The following is a 21,292-nucleotide window of genomic DNA, read 5'->3' on the forward strand; positions in this document are numbered from 1 at the left end:
GATCGTGATAAAGTGCCTTATGAACATGGTTTCTCTTTTCCGGGGACTTGCCTACAAGTTTGAATTCGGTATTTAGTCCTGCAAGTTAAGATTTGGTAAGAAAGTCTTGGCGTTTTCTGTACCCAGTACCCACCTATAACTCTGAACGTATAGACCATCAAGTTTTTTGATCAATAATCATTTTCCATTAACAATAAACCTTGCCGTACAATAAGATAAATAGAATGTCTTAATGCACCAAAAAGGAATACAAAAAAAAAGGGTCAAGCGGAGGATTTCCTTAGCTCCTGATCAATCGCCTTCTGAAGCCAAGTCTCAGCGTCCTCCATCATTCCAGGGCTAAGCCTCACCATCAGGATGCAGAACTCGGTCTGATTCAGTGCCCCATCTCCGTCAAGGTCACCTTCTCGAACCATCCCTTCCGCTTCGTCTTTGCTCATCCCTTCCATGCCTAAAAGTGCAGAGTTTCTCCTCAGACTCTCTGGCGTTATCAACCCTCTTTCCTGGTCAGCTAGAAGCCGAAACCCTCCAGATAATTCAGACACAAAAGCTTCCACGTCGAGCTTTTCTGCCATCACAGGTAACAAATCCTCGTACTGGCTTGTTGTTGTCGAAGGTGTTCCGTTAATTCCCTTGTTTTCCATTGTGTTGGGTTGCTGAAAGAAGCTTGTTCTGCTCTGGGGTCAAAAACAAAAACAAAAACAAAATAGAGGGACAAGGATAGCTTAAAGGTGCGCACTGTGGACTTCGCACCGAGGGAGCGATTTATATAAGGACCAGCGCATAGCCTTTATGAGCATGCAAAAGTTTCATCGCTTGCTATTGTTTCTATTTGATTGTGTGACGTGACACTCGAAAATGCTTTTGGCCCCAAAAGGACTGCAACAATCAAGCGTCTAAAATCGATTTCATCTCTCATCCTATTAAAACGGACGGTTTGATTCGCAATGATGAGAAGATCTTTTTCCATTTTATGGTGGAGTATTCGCCTTATATCAAGTCCTAGTGGGTATTATTATTAGTACGATTTTCTTTTCTTTTCTTTTTTTCTCTCTGGGTTTATATTTTTATTCTCAACTTAACAGTTTCGAGGAAGGTGCATATGTAGGGAGAATGGGGGATGCGGTGGATAGACGTAATCCTCTTTGACAGAAAGAATTGCTTAAATTGTCCGGTGTTGGCTTTCTATGAAGGTTCCTATTCTCTATCTCTCTCTTCAATTAGATATATACTTGGATTCTTGCAATTTGTTGTTAGGCCCAACAGTCCATCAATCATATTATCTGCCGTCCAATTTTTTCACTTATTCCTAACGAAACAAATGATTTCTAAACCCTGCCCTAATCTCAGCTTTCCTCTCACTTTTCACATGGAGCCTCCAACTACCATGTGTTCTGGTCCCTCTGCCTGTTATGCTCACCCCTTATGTTGCTTTTCTTTCCTTTCAATAAAATTTCAATTTGATTTTACCTTTGGCTAAAATCCCTCTATCTCTCTAAATTTTGTCCATAATTTCATTTCATTTCATGGCATTCGAAATAGATAGTTTGTTTCCAATGTGTAAACAACATTAACAATAAATGTAAAATATTTGAAATGCCCTTGCATAAAAAAGATGAATACAAGAACATGTTAATAACTCTTTAGAAAATTTGATCAAACACTTTTAAATCTTATAACTCAAGAATGTCAAGTTTTCATAATAAGTTTCCAAACTCAAATCTTTAAATCAAATATGAGTTTATGGTTTTAAAACTCATAAACAAATAAGAAAAATTAACTAAACAACTCAATCTTCGTTTTCTCTTTTCACCTTTGGACGACACTTTTGAGTCACCTACCAATAATACCAATAATCAAACATAGGTTTATAGTTTCTCTTCATAAATTGATTCTAAGTTGGGATATCAAAAATCAACAACAAATCTGAAACATTTCAGCAATAAAATTTAGATTTTGAAGGAGTTTTAGCTTATTGTTGGTTAAAAAACACTAAACTCTCTTATTTCTCTTATGAAAGAAGGGTAAAATTATCCCTACCACATTATTAAAATAATGAAAGCATTAACAATTAATTAACAACAGACTTATGTGTCTAATGAAAGATTTTATTTTAAATATTAATTGATATGTGAGCAAAACTTATGAAAGTAGTATATTTTATCCTTTATCTTTTCATCACTTTATTGGTCTTTTTAGGGATATTTTTGTTTTTAATCTTTCTTCATGCCGTCCAAGGAAAGATAATACATATTTCAATACAACAAAGACTTTGTTGTATTTGATATTTGATACAAATCGTCAGAATATCGTCATCATGACGTCGATTATATGATTGGAAAAAGAAAATCAATGAAATTGGAGGGGATCATTCTCCGTAGAGAAAAGACAAAAACAATTTGAAGTTGGCAAGTACAGAAAGCCAAAGGAAGTTTCTCATTTATTTTCCGGGGTCTCTTGACAAAGCCCTGTCTAGTTGGTCTCTCAGGACAGTTATAAAATGGGGGAGGGGTCATATCTCTTTCAATATACGTTTATTATGGTGAGTGACCACTCTGTCTCCTGGCGCATGCCTCCCCATGTCCTACAGACATGAAAGCTTTAGGGTATGTTGTTTCCCTTTCTTTTTAAGATAGTTTGTCCCATGATTTTGGGCAGTTAAGCTTCATCTACAATGGTTATTAAATCAATATTAGTTTTAGCCGTTTTTAAAGCCGAAGCTCTCGCCTCCTCTCCTTGGTGACAAAGGGTACAAGGTACAAGCTTCATGTCTGAAAATTATCTTGCCATCAAACCAATTCTTTGACATTAGTTCCTAGCATTATTGGGCAGACATGTAGGGAAAAAGTAGTTTGTTGGCATTGTTGGTGACTGGTGAGTAGTTACGTTTCTCAGTAATGATAGTAATTTGCTTGCCCATTCTTAACTTATTGCAATGAATTGAGTTAACTAATACCAGTAATGCATTATTGGTGCTGCTTTTTTCTGTTGCTTTTGGATTTTCTAGATTGGAATTTTCCTTCTTTAACATCTTTTCCACCTAATTCTTATAGCTTTTCCCAACCCAATGCAGCTGTCCACAAGGCAAATCAATTGCTGCAGAAGCTGGTAGCCAGGGTAATGCTTCATCACGTGAGAAGCCAAATCCTTGTTGATTCCCACACTGCAGTACATTAAAAAAAAAAAAAAAGAGGCGAGCAGATCTCTCAAAAACACAGGACTTAACCTACTTATTTTTTTCGATGATGTGATCACCAAGGGACACAAGGTTTCCAACATATTGCACTTACTGTATACATGTTGCCAAACCGAATCCGTCATTGAAGAAAACTGCATGGTCAATCCCTGCTCTGCTAACTGCCTTGGAAAGATTTACTATAAATTAAAAATCATTGATTTTAGTTGATGTTTAAGCTCTAACAACAGCAATTTACCTTAACAAAGTAGTTGCTTCAAGTTCACTTTCGGGCGAGAAGCTATTAAGCTTAGAGATGTAAATGAGTAGAGTACTCGTTATTTTTTAAGTATTCAATCCAAAATCGTTTAATTATCAAGATTTCAAATCCTATTAAAATCAATATAAAATTGTGAAACACTATCCAAAATTAAATTTTAATAATGAATTCGTTCATTATTAGAATCTAGATCTATTTAAGTTGGCAATTTTGACAAAGATTTAGAGTGTTTCACATATTTCTATGAGTTCAATTTGCACTATAATTCAACTAATATAAATTATGAAAAGGTAGGTTGATTGAAATGATAAAGATTGAGTTAAGGTAAGTCAAATCTTACAAAATTTAAAATCTAAGTTCAAGAAATTTACCTTACACATTTTTTAAAAATATTACCTTAATCTGTTCCATAACCGAATATAACGTATCCAAACTTTACTTTATCAAGTTGAGTACTTACGAGTACCTATACAAAATCTAAATTCAAGAAATTTACCTGACACGTTTTTTAAAAACATTATCCTAATCCGTCTCATAACCGAATATAATGTATTCAAACCTTACATTATCAAGTTGGTTATCTACGAGTACCTGTATAATCATAACTCTTAGTTAATTCTTTAATTTTGGAGATGGTTAATTGGTAGAACCTGCTATTTGAATAGAAAAGGGGGAGACATTTTCCGCCCCTCATTCATGAGAGTCCCATCTAATAGCAGGAATAGTTGGTGGGATGGGAATCTATTTTCAAACTTAAAGAAAATCTGAGCAAATCCCAGCGTCGAGATGGATTGTATTTTCTAAACATTACAAGCTATGGGGATAGTCTTTTGGTCCTTGCTTAAAGAAGGTTCTATGCTAAACAACTGAGCATGAGAATAAACAAACAATAGCAATAATATTCCAAATGTGAAGTAGATCTGGTTAAGCAAGGATGCTTTGCGCTTCATTATTCCCTTATTTTGCTGTAAAAAGGATATAGATTACTGCAACATAGCTGCAACCAATAAATGATCTCAGAGTAACTTGCCTTCGTCAGAGTTGAATAAAAACTAATACGAAAGGGTTCTTTCCACGAAATCAACTGCGGTGGAGCTGCTTAATTGTTAATAGTGTTCAGCTTAAGTTCATCTTATTTTCTTTCATCCTATTTTGCACCTGTCTCTGCAACTGAGGGCTGCCTGGCGATGCTGAATTGCACAGTATCTTTTTTGTGTGATAAATGTACACTACTTTTAAGTGAAGAAAGTTTCCTTTCTTTTACTTTTATTTTTTATTTTTTGAAAGGCTGAGAATTTATTGTTATAAAAGATCTCCAAATGGAGAGCAAGGTCTCCAGTTACTTGCTTGAAAACAAAAAGAATTCCCAGCAGTGAGGATTGGCAGAACTCAGAATTCCTTTCTTTTACTTGGGTAACCAGGAATCTGAAATCAAGCTTAAGGACCAGCATATAAGATAAGAACACAGAGAAGGTAAGGCATTGACCGCCCTTTTTCGATGCTTGTTGAACATTAACACCATAAACATTCAATGGAAAAGAATTTCCTGTACAGAAATGAACAGCTGAAAAACAACAATACTAGAAAAATCCAGGGGCTACCAACTCTCCTTGGCAATCTTCAATCTTTCCAACACAATTTTGCCTTCCTTGTACTTCTGTAATTCCTCATAAGCTTTTATGTACCTCCAACCCAACAACTCTCCACAATCAGAGCAGTAAACATCTGTCACAGTTTGGAGACCGGTCATAAGCTGCCGATCCTCCTCTGGACCATCAACAACGTTTTGAACATGGGTAAACAGGAATGCCCTGCCATGGCTTGCCTACCCCAAATCAAGCAGGTTCATAACTTTTGGAATTCAGAATCGAACAAAGCAAGTTTTAAATGAACATTGATCATCATTGCAGAGATTATCAAATTCAATTTTACATGTAGGAAAGGCCACAAATATTGAAGAAATAATCAAAAATTAAATTCACCTGAAAGATTTTAGAAATACTATCATCGTGACGGCATATCATGTTTCCACACTTGTAACAATTGTATAGCCTTGGCCCTATCATCCAGTCCGCCATTGAAGAATATGCAGCTCACTTTACTGCTCTATGATACTAATTGCTAAAAGATTAATGTTCACTCATTAGAAATGGAGTAAACAAAAGGTATTGATAAAGACAAGATTGGCAGGTGAGCCTTTTTTTTTTTTTAATTAGTTCTAGATTTCTATGAGAAGAGAAGCACTAAACGGTAACCTAACATTTAGATTTTTATTTTTTGGTGTAAAGGAAAAAGGATTTGTTTTCCATAATTATCTAAAAAGTAGGTCTTGGTAATGGTTATTGCTTGTTGACTAAGTCACTTGTTCTCCATTAGTATCAAGAAAATATAGATATAAAGGAAAACAAAAAAAATATTTTAAACTTACCTTATGCTTATTTAAGCAAGACATAATTTAAGGGTTTTAATATTTTCTGTTTTACACTTTAAAAGTCGCAATGCATAATATAATTTATGAATTTAAATATTTATAAATATATAAAAATTAATATACATTATTAACGAATCGAATGTTATTACCTTATTAATAAATAAATTTTAAGTTTTGAATTTGAAAAATAGATACTTATAATTTTAAAAATATTTATGTTGAAAATTTTTTGAGATTTTATTTTGACTAAATACTCAAATAAGTCTTGAACTATATCAAGAAAGTTACTTTAGCTCATACCCTTTTATTACGTTTAAATAAGTTCTTGAATTTTTATTTTGAATCAAATACACTCCTCTTACTAACTGCTGACTAACTTCCATTAGTTAACAGTACAGTCAGTAATTTTTAATGTCATGTTATTTGTCATATGATATGTTGACGTGTTATCTTGATGATATTAATGTTATGTGACAGAAAACATGACATAAAAAATTATTGACTTGGGATTAGGTTTTTTCCTTTCCAAATGTCAAAAAATTATCGATTAGAAATTTCAAACAAAAAATTAAAAAAGTAATTGTTTCAAACTGATTACCATCATTTCTTAACTGATTATCATCTTTTGAAGCCATCATTACTAGCAAAAAAAACCTATTCAACTTTTTCAATTTGATTGAAGCTATTGTTACCTGACTGAAAGTTAGATATAAAAAAATCTGAGAATAGTCATAAACGATTTTGAGAAGAAGAAGAATAAACATAGAACACATAACATTTATAATACTGAAACACACAATGTTATTTCAAAATGTCAAATCCTTCTTTAGAATTTATAAAGGAAATTTGATGTTTTTCTTTTTCTTAAATTCTGTAAAAGAAAGCCAAATCTTTCTCTTTTCTTCCCTAAAATCTGTAAGGAAATCTGATGCTCTTTTCGTCCCTTAAATCTGATAGGAAAATTTGATGATATTGAATTTTATTTACTAACAATAATAAATTCTCTCCCAACATATTTAATAGTTTTTTTAAATTCAAAATTAGCCCAAAACTATTTTTAAAAAAGGAAAAGGAATTTATAAATAGGGAGAGGACATTTTGATTATAAACTACATTGGGTTTAAGAAATGTTAAAGAAAATAAACCTTTTTTTCTGTTAAGAAAGATGGCTTTAATTAGTTTTTTTTTTAATTTTTTGTTTCAAATCTCTAATTAATAAACTTTGGACAATTAGATAAGTAAAAAAGAAAAAAAATCTAATTTCTAATTCATAATTTTTTATATCACATTATTTGTCATGTGACATTGACGTCATCAAGATGACATGTCAATGTATCATAGGAAAGATTACGTAAAATTTTCATAGTCGACGGTTAATATAAAGAGCTTATTTGATTTAAAATAAAAAATAAAAAATTTATTTTAAAAAATAAGAATTAAATTAACTTTTTGGATATAATTTGAAGACTTATTTACGTATTTATCTTTTTATATTTATATATATATATATATATAGGATTAGCAAACATTATTCCAATTAATCGGAGATTTTCTTGAAGTCTTGAACAACCTTTTGCCCATAATAAAAATAGCCCAAAAACAGAGGGGTTAAACCACAAATAATACGAAAAATTCGGAACACTCTCTAGAAATTGAGCAACTCACTCAACTTAAACTTCAAAAGAAGAAGAAAAACGAATTAGGGTTTTCAAAGAACCCAATCAGTAACTAAAAAGAATGGAGTTTTGCCCAACTTGTGGTAACATGTTACAGTTCGAGTTGCCACACATGGGTCGGCCGTCGAGGTTCGTTTGCCCGACTTGTCCTTACGTTTGTCAACTCGAAAACAAGGTATTTTAGTGCGTAATGTCAAATTTTGTTTTTCGTTTTTTTTTTAAAAAAAAAGTTTGTTTGTTGAGTGATTTTGTGATGTGGTTTTTTAACAGGTTAAAATAAAGAGAAGGCAGCATCTTGTTAAGAAAGAAATAGAACCCGTTTTCAACAGTGATGATATGAAAATAGGAGGCGCTGAGACTGATGGTAAGTTAATTTTAGCACTGAAATTGGTTTTTTTTTTTCTTTCTTATGATTTACTGAATGTTAGTGAAGATATTGTTATTTGATTTATTGATGTTAATCGAAAATCATGATTTTATCAGATTACTTTGCCTTTTGTTTTTCTGGTGTGGTTTATGCTTGTTGTCTGTGACCTTTGTGTGTTTATAAATTGGAATTTTTGGTGTTTATTGCATTTGTGAGAGAGATGTTCAACTAAAAGTTATGGGCAAAATTCTATATTCTTGTGTGATTATATGGAATGCATATGCAATTGTTGAATATATAATAGTACTCTTGATGTAATATAATTATCTATGGAAGACTCAGTTGTAGTCATGATTATTACAGTAAGAGCTCTGTGCTCTTAACCAGAGGATTCTGGAGCTAGATGTATAGTTAATTAAGGCAGCAGGTGGTGGTCATTGAACTGTCATTTGTTTTTCAAGTTTATGCTTCAAAGATGCTAAAGAAATAATTAGTACTAGCCAAGATGGTATATGATGGATGGAAAAAGTAGAAAGCTAAAATTCTATAAAATATGTTTAGTTAGGTGGCAAGAGAAATGACCTAAAAGTTGAAAAATCATCTTGTTCAACAAAAATACCATTAAGTGAAATCACTAGAACTGTAATTAGATTGCATGTTAAGGTTTTAAAAGAAAGTGTGATTTTTTATAGTCCAGGAATGAGGGAACTGATTTTGTACAATTGACTTCACGTAGTTCTTTTAACTTTTTTCTATTGTCTAAACTATCATGTAATGATCTCTTGTTGTTGGAGCAGAAGGTTTGTAAAATTGGTCAGTTGAGTTAGGCTGAACTAAGCCACATTCATCTTCTAGGCATTTGGAAACTTAACTGTGAATTCTGTGCTTCTTTAATTAAGTTAGTGTCTTAAGTTTTAAATTTCTATGATAAAACATCATTAAGTAATTTGTTCTGTAGTTGTTCTCCCTGCTGGTTCTTGATTGCTAAATGATGAAGTCAATTCCGGTGGCAGATAAGATCGGACACTTTGCATACAGATCTCTCTTCTTGCTGATATGGTCATTGTTTTATTTTCTTGTCCTTCTCTTTTAAACCTTCTGTTTGTTTTTTGGCAGCAACATGCCCTGCCCCTAATTGCGGCTTTGGGAGGGCCTATTTCTCGCAGATACAGATCCGGTCAGCTGATGAGCCAGCAACAACATTCTATCAGTGCTTGCGCTGTGAAAAGAGGTGGCGTGAAGATTAAATTCATGTTATATTAGATGCATAGATACTATGATAGGCTTCAAATTTTGGGTTATATTTCAGCCGTAGTTTGTTTTTGAGAACCTGAGATGCCTTGATGACAATTACATTGGAGAAATTCTAAGTTGATTGTTTTCCTAATTCTTGGTTTAATTAGTCAGTTGGCATTTTGCCCCTGCAATTGACAAGGAAGATATGGCATCGGTGACTGTCAAAGCTGATCCCTTGCTTGAATTTGCATTGAGTCTGAGAGATCTGGCTTAAAAAGGTCAATCCATGTAGTCTCTGCACTAGCATTGCAACTCAAACAAAATGCCTCAGCAGTAAAATCAATAATTGAAGTATCAAACATGATGCTTGAAATTTTGCAAGCGTATGCTATTATTGCTAGTTTACTGGCTTTCTTCATTCTTTCCCTGGCTCAGGCACTTCCCATGAATTGCTGGGCCACCTACATCTTTAAAGTCACCATATCCATGTCTAACTCAGCCTGAAGATTTTAGAAAGTAAAGTCTGCTTCTGATAGCCAAGCAAACAATAACCGTGATAGCTAAGAACAGATAAGGCAGTGCTGTCAGCTGTGGTGCAAGATTATATACATTACAATTCCCAATCCCAAGAAAGACCAGAAAGTCAGGTTCTGAGCACAAAATTAGATCAAGAAGGATCACGACTACCCAAAAAAAAAGCCGCGTCCAATGCAAGAGGTTTAAATTGATATCATCACAATTTTTAAGAGGGAAAAAGTGACAAAACAAACAACAACGTAACATAACAATAAGAAGAAAATGACTCATGTTCTTAATCACTGATCAGCCAACTTTTTCTTTGCCATCCATCTCTTTTTGGTAGCCTCTAATGCCTCGTCCCTCATCCTTGAAAGCTCTTGGAACCAATTTTGATACTGTGCCTCAATTGCATCAAGCTCCAGCTTTAATTCAACATCCAGATCTTTGTCCCCTGTTATCAGGGATGAGCAGCTACTTGGCAAGCACATAACATTTGATTCTCTGCTTAAATTGGGGAAGGAGAACCCTGAAGTCTTCACAAATATATTTAATGGTATGCACTCTTCAGCACTGCTATCATTTCTTCTTGAGTTGCATTCATCATAATAAGTATCCTGAAGTTCTTGCTCAGAGATATATCCTCCTAAATCTTTAGAGATTCCATTTATATTCGAATCAGCAGCCTCAGACGATCTAGCATTCTTAGTGGAAGTCTCCTCAACCGGTATCTCTGAAACGACCGATGCATGTGACTCTTGATCTTCCAAAGAAGAATGATACTCGTTATGGAAACCATCTTGGGCTTGAATGACACCTCCTTGAAGGCTTGTATTTAGACCAGAGACAATGTCTTTCGCAAACATCACTGCAGGATCACTAGTTCGCACTGAATCCCATGGGCATGCCATTGAGTTTTTGCAGTTTCCGGAAACTGAAAACTCACCACAGGGACTTGCCGTTCCAGTTGAGGGATAATCAAAGGAGGGCTTCCAACCAGGTAGAAGTTTCATTATCAAGTGATCAATAAACTCAGCTATGAAGGCAACATCATGATCTGTTAACTCTAGTTGTTCAACCATCTCAGCTGCAACTGAGAGTGCGGTATCGGTATCAAGGTAAAAGACAAAATGTATGTTTCTTACTCGACCTGCAAGTATAGCGGTTAACTTCTGTGTTATTATAATACTGTGATCAGGAAGCAACTCAATGTTTCAAGGTACTACAAGCACTTACCACAAGAATCAGCAATACGCAAGGTCAATGAAACTGAGTTATCATCATCTTTTTTCCCTCTCAACCTGAATTCATTGTTCTTGTGCATTCTCTGGAACTCCAAAACCGGAAGCTGAAGACTCTCACTATTGCTTCCAGTGCACATGCTTACAGAAAGCTGCTTATAGTCAGTATCAATGTCCATGGACAAAGGTCCTGATGCAGGTAAATTTGCAGGTACATTTATTGCTTTCAAACTTGGGTTGGGTAGTTGCAGGGGATCTCGGATTGGTTCCTTTGGGTTCTCTACTTTAAGAAATGGATCATCCAAAAGCTCCTTTGCAGACAATCTCTCAGATGCTGGAACCAGACATTTCTCGATGAATTCCTTTATTTGTGGATCAACCACCTTACTCAGGGAAGCAGGTTTAATGCCCTGAATCCAATTCACCAAAATACAAAAAAAGGTCACAAAAAGCAAGTCCAAAATGAAAAAAGCCCTGTTCATAATGCGATAATAAGCAGTTGAGAGAAGTACTTACGGAGATAACTTTCTTATAGATCTGTGCTGGATTTTTGCATTCGTTATATGGATACTCAAAAGTAACCATCTCTAGCATACACATTCCAAAGGAGTATACATCTATCAGTTCATTATATTCCTCTTCATAGAGCTCCGGAGCCATAAATTCGGGGGTACCTGATGAAAAATAAAAACAAATTAAAGATACTTATTAACTTGGCTAAATCTGATGCAGCATTTTGACAATAACAATTCTTTTACCAATAACACTCCGAGCAGTTGACTGCTGCATGACAATTGCCAAGCCAAGGTCACCAATTCTAATTTCTCCATTATTCCCATTAATAAAGATATTGTCACACTTTAAATCCCTATGAATAATAGGGGGGACATGACTGTGAAGATACACTAGGCCTCGAAGAATCTGCCTTGCCCAGTTCTTTATGGCCTTCATATCAACGTTTTTATGCTTCTTTCGATATCTGATAACGAAATGATACAAATTACTTCATACAGAACAGCATTGATAAAAAAGAACAAAGTTAAACAATCAACAAGTGCCTACATCCTGAGACTCCCAGATGTGAACAGCTCAGTTATCATGTTAACAGTTTTCTTCTTGTCATCCACCCATGAATCGTATAACTTGATGATATTTTCATTTTTCAATGATCTCAAGAGATGAACTTCAGAATACAATTTTTCCAAATCTTCTGGCGACCGCAGGACATCATCGATCCTTACTTGGTTCCAAGCAACTTCTATTCCATCAACTTCATCAAATGCCCTATAACTGCAACATTGTAAACAAATCATTAAAGACTGTATCCAAGTTGTTGCTAAGACCCGAGAAGATAAAAACCATACACTGTCTTGAATGCACCCTTGCCCAAGACTTCATCAAACTGTTACATAGAAAAAATAAAAAAACATTAACATTTTTTTTAATATTCCATTATATTCTTGAGGGAAAAAAAGGCATAGCTCAATTATTAGTAGCCCAAATCTTTGTCTTAAATGTCAAAGATTTTACATCAAAATGTAACTTTATGTTATCTCAACTATTGCATTTGTGAATACAGTAATATTGGAATAAGTAAAATTAGATCCATACCCGAACGTAACGACCCGTAGGATCTCTTTCTACGAAATCGGGCTCTGCTTCAGAAGTATCAACCATTCCATCATTCGAAGGCAATACCAATCCTGACCCAGAATTCATTTCTGCTAGGAACCAAACAGCTACCAAAAAGACAAGGAAAAATTTGTATATGTTCTTCGTTTTTCAAATTTTAAAAATGGTTTTTTTTTCTAGGGGTGTGCAGAGGGAGGGGGACAAAGAGAGTGGACTAAGCAATCAAAGAGATGAAAGCGATGGCCGTTAAAGGACAAGGCTGTGAAAGAAACGACGACGTTGTTGTTGTTGTTGTTGTTGATGATGATGGTGCTCAGAGAAGGCTTCGGAGGCAATGGAGAAAGAATCGAATGCCCACCGCGAACGGAATCGGCATTCGAGTACCGCGACGACAACAGCGTCGTTGGGAGGCAATGAACTGCGTTTACAATTCATAACCCCGAGTGCCTTGTCTCGCAACCCCCTCATTTCTTTACACCAAACCCAGCTTCTCCAATACCATTTTATCTCTCAAACCAAATTCTCTTAAAAAAAAAAAAACAAAACCCAAAGAAAAATAATAAAAATAATAATAGATAGGGAGGGTGCGATTTGGGGTTTTTTTTCTTTTTTTTGAACGGATGTGAAAGAAAAAAAAAAAGAACAGAAAAGAAAAGGGGATTGTGGTGATAACAGGGAGAAGAAAAGAGGTTGAAAGACAGCTGTTGGAGTGGATGATAGTATGGGAATGCGAAAGAGAAGCTTTGAACAAACACTTGTACGGGTTGAATTTCAAAGGAAACCTTGTAACTAACGTTAACACTTATTTTCTGTTGGTACAACTCATAGCACTTTTTTTGTTTTCAACTACCTTTTAGCCTTGTGACTTGCTTTTGATCTAGCGGTTGAAAGTTAATGTTTTGCCGCGCCGCCTGTTCTGCTTTTCTGTTGTTTTTTTTTTTTTCGTGCGTAATTGTAACCAACGGCCTTCGTTTTGTCTCGCGATAAAACCGTACCGTTTTCAGCTGTCTATTTTAAGCGCTCGTGGGCCGTGGGTATATACGGCTTGCAAGATCCTGTTTTTGGAATCCATTTCTATTCAAAATCCTTTTTTTATAAAGAAATTTACTTTGTTAATTGGTCAAAGTAACATAAGAAGTCCGTATATTTAAGCATTTTTCAATTTAATTCATCTATTTAAAATCATAATATTTTAATATTTTAATTTTTAATATTTTTTAAATGAATCGTTACGGTATTGACGTCAATATTGCTGTGATATCATGTATTGACATGAAATATGAAATGAGTTTAAGTTGTTGACACGACAATACCACGTCACATTTTGAGTTTGAGTTGCCGATGTAGCAATACTTCAAGTTCGAATCACTTATTTTTTTTGAAAGTTCAAGTTTGAGTTGCTAGCATGACAGTAAACCGTCGCTCATGGGCTATGGGTATATATAATTGCAAGATCTTGTTTTTAGAATCCATTTTTGATTCAAAATCTTTTTTTTTATAAAAAATCAATTTGTTAATTAGCTTCTGAATTCAATTAAATTCAAGGAAAAGGACTGTGAGAGTAATAACAATATTATTATTATTATTATTATAAATATCATTAAACTTGAGTTGGTCTTTTTCTTATAAAATTACATAAATATATTATGGTTGGTCTAAATCATATACTAGTAATCATCTATTATTAGACACAAGGACTTATATTAAATTATTTTTGAAAATATGCATGAAGATCATTTAGAACTTCATCATTTTCTTCTCTATTATTTACGATAAATTTAAGATCCGTTTGGTAATCGAAAAATGATTTATTGAAAAACAATTTTTTCTGTGTAAAATGTTTTATAGGAAAATTTATTGTTTTCTGTTGTTTGAATAAACTATCGAAAACACTTTTTATTGTTTAGATCATTTTATGAAAAATATTTTTCATCGTAGTGGAGTTAGTTAGGTGTTAAAATAATAAATAGGAGTTGAGTACAAAATAATATTGACATTTGATTTTCATTTTTTTGGGATCAAATTAAAAATGAAAATGAAAATGAATAAAATCAATAATGTTATGAATATTTTTGTGAATATCCATTTATTCTATCTATGTCTAGATTTGATGTAAATTAGATTTGATTAAGATTTAATCCATATAATCTTTAAGTGTTATCTTCATATTGTAAATTTTATCAAGATAAAGAGATTATTTGCCTATAAATAGACCCCATCAGTTTATTTGTAAACACACTTAAATAAGATATATTTTCTTATCTTTAAATACTTTCTTTTCTTATTCTTTTAGTTATCTTTATTTGTTCTTTTTAGTTATTTTTATAACAAATAATGATTTTTTTCAAAGCATTTAACAACGTATCTATAATAAAAATAAACTTTAATTTTTAAAAAAATTTCCATCTTATCACTTTTTATCATAACTATAAAAATATAAAAATTCATCAATTGTGTAAGATATAAAAAACTTATACTTATAAATATGTATTCATTAAATGACGATCATTAAAATATTTTTTATTATAATTATTAGTAAGATTTAAACTTATTATAAATGTATATTCATCAAATGATGATTATTAAAATATTTTTTATTATAGTTATTAGTAAGATTTGTTCCATTTATAAATAAAAAATTTAATTGTATTGAATGGTTTCATTAAAAATATTTTTTTAATTTTAATAATGTTGTATAATTTAAATTTTACTATTTAAATTATTTTTTTTAAAGTTAAATATTTTTTTTATTTTTTTATATTTTAAGTTAAATATAAATATTCATCAAACTTATACTCATAAATTTAATATAAAAGTGTTTTTGTTGTTCTTTAGAAATGTCTTACGCCTTTTTCGTAATTAACCGTATTGACTCATAAAATCTTTTATAGTTAGAATTAATTTTTCTTTTTTCAAACAAGTATAAGTCTTGAAAATACTTTACGAAAAGTATATTACTGCAAAACAAACGGACCCTTCATATAATTCATTTTTTATATATATAATTTATAATTTTTTGATAAAAAGGTGATTAATGCTAGCAAAACACATGAAATATTTTCATCTATAGAGATAAAAACCTTTTTTTTTTAAAATATTGATTAAACTTTAGAGAGTACGTATTTTGTTGTAGTATAAGAAAGGTATAAAGTTTAAAAAAACTCCTTAACTATTTAATAAAATACAAATAATTTTTTATTCTCTCATTACTTTCAATTAAATTTTTATATTTTATTTTAAATTAAATAAATTTTTATAATTAATAATTGATTAATCGTCATTAGTCAAAATGTTATTTTTTTATATTATGTTATATTAATGTGGTATGTTTAACATGTTCACATGAGTATAAATAGACAAATGTTATTTTGACTAATGATAGTTATTTAAGTGTTAATTATAAAAATTTATTTGATAAAAAATAAAAGTAATTTTTTTCAATTGCCTTAATCTCGTCGAATTGTTTAGGAAAACATTATATATATAAGTAATTTTCAGCATGGGAATTTTAAACTGCACATGCACCCTCACAATTGGTGTCGTGGTGTAGTTGGTTATCACGTCAGTCTAACACACTGAAGGTCTCCGGTTCGAGTCCGGGCGACGCCAACATTTATCTTTTTATATATTTATTTTTTGTGGTTTGCCAAAGCCACAAGCCAATCAAAAATTAAATCCGACATGGCGACAACAGAGGACGGAAGGAGCATGGTGGACCAGAAAACCACATGATCTTAACCCGAGAGTCCCAAAGTCCCCAGCCTCCATCTCTTCATCCTCTCTTTCAAAAATACAAAATAGAGTTAGTCCAGTCAATCTTATTCATTCCCCTCTCACTTCACCTTCTTCCACTCTCTCCATCTCCTCGAACACTCTATTTCCCTCAATATCTAATGGAACCAAAACGAGAAAGAAAATTCTCCAGAACCAAACCGAAAGCTGACTTAACCACCATCCTCCGAAAATCATGGTACCATTTAAGGTTGTCGGTGCGCCATCCCACTAGGGTTCCAACATGGGATGCCATCGTACTAACGGCAGCTAGCCCCGAACAAGCGCAACTCTACGACTGGCAACTCAAACGGGCCAAGCGAATGGGCAGGATCGCTCCTTCCACTGTCACTCTCGCGGTTCCCGACCCTGACGGTCAACGGATCGGATCCGGGGCTGCCACGCTCAATGCCATTCACGCCCTCGCTCAACATTACGAGAAAGTTGTTCCATTTGCAAACGGTGGAAGTGCTGGAGATGGTGCGGTTAGTTTGATGGGTAAAAAGCATATTTTGTTGCTTCATGCTGGCGGGGATTCTAAAAGGGTTCCATGGGCGAATCCAATGGGGAAAGTCTTCTTGCCGCTTCCTTACTTGGCTGCCGATGACCCTGATGGTCCGGTCCCCTTGCTTTTCGATCATATCCTTGCAATTGCTTCTTGTGCCCGACAAGCTTTCAAAGATGAAGGTGAAAACTTGGATTACTTCAGATGTCGTGTTACGGGTTTTGAGTTCCCTGAAAATGTTTTTACTTTTAGGCTCTGTTTTGCTTATTGTTTTTAGTTATTTACTTACTAAAAGGTAAAAGTAAATCGCAGTAAAAGAGTTGGTTGCTCTTGTAGTATTCTTTTGGTCTCAGGTAGTAAAAAGTTGTAAGTACATTGGAAACAAATATTAAAAAGTAGCAATATTTTTAGGACTTAAAACTAAAACTGTACTAATTGTTAGATTACAAAATGCATTTAGTTACATCATTTAATCATTTGTTTATTTATGATCAATTATGATTTGCTTTCAATAATTTGTTTTTGTTTTGTAGCAAATTTGTTTGTAGCTTTATAGCAAATTTTTAGGAGGCTTAAGTAAATAAGTCGAAATTAGTAAGAGCAAGTCAAACGCATTTTTTGAGTATCTTTTAACCTTTTAATAATTCTTGCTCTGCAAACTATATGCGTATATATACTTTTTTTTTTAATCTTGCGCAGGTGGAATATTCACTATGACTGGAGATGTTCTCCCATGTTTTGATGCCTCCACTTTGATTCTTCCACAGGATGCATCTAGCATTATCACTGTGCCTATAACTCTTGATATAGCTGCTAACCATGGTGTCATTGTGGCATCGAAAACCGAGATTCTCGAGGAAAGTTACACAGTCAGTTTAGTTGACAACCTCCTGCAGAAACCTAGTGTAGAAGAGCTTGTTAAGAATCAAGCAATACTAGATGATGGTAGAGCATTGCTTGACACCGGAATAATAGCTGTTAGAGGCAAAGCATGGGTGGAGCTTGTCAAGCTTGCATGTTCTTGCCAACCATTGATTTCGGAGCTTCTGAACAGCAAAAAGGAGGCAAGCTACTAATTCTTGTTTCAGTCTCTAATTTTGTAGCATAGTTACACTGGCCGTATCAAATTGTTAGAACTTCTAGCCTTTGGTAAAGAAATCAACATTTGTGCAATTCTACATTCAAGGTTTAGGTACTCTTAAACTTCATGTAATTCTAACAGTTTCAAGCTTTCGATACATCCTTGTACTTAAGCAGATGAGTTTGTATGAAGATCTTGTGGCAGCTTGGGTACCTGCAAAGCATGATTGGTTGCGACAGCGCCCCTTGGGTGAAGCATTGGTCAGCAAATTGGGAAAACAAAGGATGTTCAGCTATTGTGCATGTATGTTATGCGTTGTTTAAAGCATCAAAACCTAGCTAAAGTTCTTGCCTTGTTAATATTTATAGGATTTGGTTTATTCATGTTATACTGTCATTTTTTCACTACAGATGATTTGCTGTTTCTACATTTTGGAACTTCAACTGAAGTTTTGGATCACCTTAGTGAAGCTGATTCAGCACTTGTAGGTCGAAGACACTTATGTTCCATACCAGCAACAACTGTGTCAGACATTGCAGCATCTGCTGTTGTTCTTTCTTGCAAAATAGCAGATGGTGTCTCAATTGGTGAGGATTCCCTAATATACGATTCAAATATTTCAGGTGGAATACAGATTGGTTCCCAGTCTATTGTTGTTGGTATTAATGTTCCAGAAGACAGTGATAGGATGACAGATAATTCAGTTAAGCTCATGCTTCCTGATCGCCATTGTCTTTGGGAGGTTCCTTTGGTGGGGTGTACTGAAAGAGTAATTGTATTTTGTGGCATCCATGATAACCCAAAGAATCCACTTACCAGCGATGGGACATTTTGTGGAAAACCCTGGGAGAAGGTCATGCATGATTTAGGTATTCAGGAAAATGATCTGTGGAGCTCAACAGGTGGTCAGGAAAAGTGCTTGTGGAATGCAAAATTATTCCCCATTCTGTCTTACTTTGAGATGCTTAGTGTGGGAATGTGGTTGATGGGCTTGAGTGATGGAGAAAACCAAGACTTTCTTTCCTTGTGGAGAGACTCTCAGCGTGTAAGTTTGGAGGAGTTGCATAGATCAATTGACTTTTCGAAAATGTGCATTGGGTCCAGTAATCATCAAGCAGATCTTGCAGCTGGAATTGCTAAGGCTTGCATTAACTATGGCATGCTTGGGCGCAATTTATCTCAGTTGTGTGAAGAAATTCTACAAAAAGAGATTTCTGGGGTCAAAATATGTAAGGACTTCCTAGCCCTTTGTCCCAGACTTATACAGCAGAATTCTAAGATTCTTCCCAAAAGCCGGGTATATCAGGTGCAAGTTGATCTTCTTCGAGCATGTGGAGAGGAAAGGAAAGCTTGTGAGTTAGAGCACAAAATTTGGGCTGCAGTTGCTGATGAAACTGCATCAGCAGTTAGATATGGTTTTGGAGGTATATTCAAGTGCATCTGCATTGATATTATATTGGGAATTTTTTTATATAACTAAAGGCTAAAGCTGTTATACACAACTCTAAACAATCACTCAAATCTTTGTACATTTGCATCTATATGTATCGTTGTTTCTGTATTTCTCAAATTTCTTTTCCTGGTGAAATGCTTGTCCTATATCTGAATTTCATATCTGATCCTGTTGGTCTTTTACCTTGGTTTACTAATTGTTTTCTCCCCCTTAGAGCATCTCTTGGACTCCCCTGTCATCAAGTCTGCTTCAGCTTGTGGGAACAATAACCATGATGGCTCTATGGATCAATCTTTTTGTCCAAGAATGGCAAAAGTAGAGTTACCCGTTCGAGTAGATTTTGTTGGTGGCTGGAGTGATACTCCTCCATGGAGCTTAGAGCGTGCTGGCTGTGTTCTGAATATGGCAGTGAGCTTGGAAGGTTCTCTTCCAATTGGCACTATTGTAGAGACAACTAATTCAAGTGGAGTGTTGATTAGTGATGATTCTGGAAATGAGCTACTTATTGAACATCTTACTTCAATCCTTCCTCCCTTTGATGGCAATGATCCTTTTCGGCTTGTCAAATCTGCACTGCTGGTGACTGGAATTATTCATGAAAACATTCTAGTATGTAATGGCTTGCGAATAAGTACATGGGCCAATGTACCTCGGGGCAGTGGCTTGGGGACTTCTAGCATCTTAGCAGCTGCTGTTGTGAAAGGACTTCTCCAGATTATGGATGGTGATGATAGCAATGAAAATGTTGCCAGACTTGTCTTGGTACTAGAGCAACTCATGGGAACAGGTGGTGGCTGGCAGGATCAGATAGGAGGTTTGTACCCTGGGATTAAATTTACTGCAAGTTACCCTGGAATACCACTGCGGCTCCAAGTCTTCCCTCTAGTGGCATCTCCTCAATTGATTTCAGAATTGCACCAGCGGTTGCTTGTGGTCTTTACAGGTCAAGTAAGTAGTTCAGCCTTTCTCGCAGTTTAGTTTACCCTTCCAGTACTTGCATCTTTAACCTGATGATCAAATTTTAGAATTTAATATACTTATTGCTTAGTTATTGACTTCATTTCTGAAAGATTTTATCTTAAATGTTGTTCTATTATTATCTTGAAGGTTCGACTTGCACATCAAGTCTTACAAAAGGTAGTCCTTCGTTATCTTCGGAGAGACAACCTTCTTGTATCCACTATCAAGCGTCTTACTGAATTAGCTAAGATAGGGAGGGAAGCTTTGATGAACTGCGATGTAGATAAGCTAGGGGAGATTATGTTGGAGGCTTGGAGGTTGCATCAAGAACTTGATCCTTACTGCAGCAACGAATATGTTGACAAGCTTTTTGCATTCGCTGACCCTTACTGCTCTGGCTACAAGCTAGTGGGAGCTGGTGGCGGGGGCTTTGCACTGTTACTTGCCAAAGATGCCATGTGTGCCACAGAATTGAGAAACAAGTTGGAGAAAAACCCAGAATTTGATTCAGTAATATACAATTGGAGCGTCTAATAATTATAGACTACAGAGAGGATATAATACTAATATAAAGGAAACTTTTGATTCTTTACCACAATCCGTAGCTATTTTTCTGATTAATTAAAGCCGAGATGATCTAGTTCTTTGGTGTATTATAAATCTTATTCTTGTACAAAATTTGAAAAAGGAATGCTAGAAGATGAATTATACTATTTTATTTGGTATTCGAATTGTATGGTTAATAAAAACATTGTGGTCTTAAGCACCAACAAAGAAAATAAAAACATTGTGGAAAATTACTCTTGCAAATGCTGCTTCAATTTCCATGTAAAAGCAGAGGAAGGTGAGGAATGAACGAAACTTCCTAATGTAGCAAGGAATCCAAAGCGCTTTAAGTTGTCGTTTCCTTGCCCTTTCCCCTGGGAAACGGCGACCCTTTAATCTATGGTTGTCTTTGTCCTTAAACA

At 34.4% G+C, this 21,292-nt stretch overlaps 5 protein-coding genes, 1 long non-coding RNA gene and 1 other non-coding gene across 7 annotated transcripts; 4 read left to right on the forward strand and 3 right to left on the reverse strand.

The window, feature by feature from the left end:
- On the reverse strand, positions 149 to 938 carry LOC18613936 (calcium-binding protein KIC). Its single transcript, XM_007051425.2, has one exon. It carries the CDS (start codon positions 642 to 644, stop codon positions 264 to 266), a length of 381 nt encoding a protein of 126 aa, XP_007051487.2. The 5' UTR covers positions 645 to 938; the 3' UTR covers positions 149 to 263.
- On the forward strand, positions 2,492 to 3,554 carry LOC108663810. Its single transcript, XR_001929897.1, has 2 exons — positions 2,492 to 2,874; positions 3,074 to 3,554. It is a non-coding gene; the product is annotated as an uncharacterized LOC108663810 (long non-coding RNA).
- LOC18613938 (protein yippee-like At4g27745) lies at positions 5,032 to 5,739 on the reverse strand. The gene is made up of 2 exons (XM_007051427.2): positions 5,438 to 5,739; positions 5,032 to 5,280 (listed from the first exon to the last, which is right to left on the reverse strand). Exons 1-2 carry the CDS (start codon positions 5,531 to 5,533, stop codon positions 5,053 to 5,055), a joined length of 324 nt encoding a protein of 107 aa, XP_007051489.2. The 5' UTR covers positions 5,534 to 5,739; the 3' UTR covers positions 5,032 to 5,052.
- On the forward strand, positions 7,426 to 9,328 carry LOC18613939 (DNA-directed RNA polymerase III subunit RPC10). The gene is made up of 3 exons (XM_007051428.2): positions 7,426 to 7,737; positions 7,833 to 7,926; positions 9,046 to 9,328. Exons 1-3 carry the CDS (start codon positions 7,624 to 7,626, stop codon positions 9,174 to 9,176), a joined length of 339 nt encoding a protein of 112 aa, XP_007051490.2. The 5' UTR covers positions 7,426 to 7,623; the 3' UTR covers positions 9,177 to 9,328.
- Positions 9,755 to 13,097, reverse strand: LOC18613940 (probable serine/threonine-protein kinase WNK10). Its single transcript, XM_018123519.1, has 7 exons — positions 12,534 to 13,097; positions 12,287 to 12,324; positions 11,985 to 12,212; positions 11,681 to 11,901; positions 11,439 to 11,596; positions 10,918 to 11,332; positions 9,755 to 10,831 (listed from the first exon to the last, which is right to left on the reverse strand). The coding sequence occupies exons 1-7, from the start codon at positions 12,639 to 12,641 to the stop codon at positions 9,981 to 9,983; spliced, it is 2,019 nt and encodes a 672-aa protein (XP_017979008.1). The 5' UTR covers positions 12,642 to 13,097; the 3' UTR covers positions 9,755 to 9,980.
- Positions 16,090 to 16,163, forward strand: TRNAV-AAC. The gene has a single exon. It is a non-coding gene; the product is annotated as a tRNA-Val (tRNA).
- LOC18613941 (bifunctional fucokinase/fucose pyrophosphorylase) lies at positions 16,296 to 21,049 on the forward strand. Its single transcript, XM_018123510.1, has 6 exons — positions 16,296 to 17,012; positions 17,530 to 17,894; positions 18,088 to 18,214; positions 18,322 to 19,335; positions 19,579 to 20,312; positions 20,472 to 21,049. The coding sequence occupies exons 1-6, from the start codon at positions 16,448 to 16,450 to the stop codon at positions 20,856 to 20,858; spliced, it is 3,192 nt and encodes a 1,063-aa protein (XP_017978999.1). The 5' UTR covers positions 16,296 to 16,447; the 3' UTR covers positions 20,859 to 21,049.

The sequence above is a fragment of the Theobroma cacao genome, chromosome 1 (genome assembly GCF_000208745.1).
Source record: "Theobroma cacao cultivar B97-61/B2 chromosome 1, Criollo_cocoa_genome_V2, whole genome shotgun sequence".
NCBI lineage: Eukaryota > Viridiplantae > Streptophyta > Magnoliopsida > Malvales > Malvaceae > Theobroma > Theobroma cacao.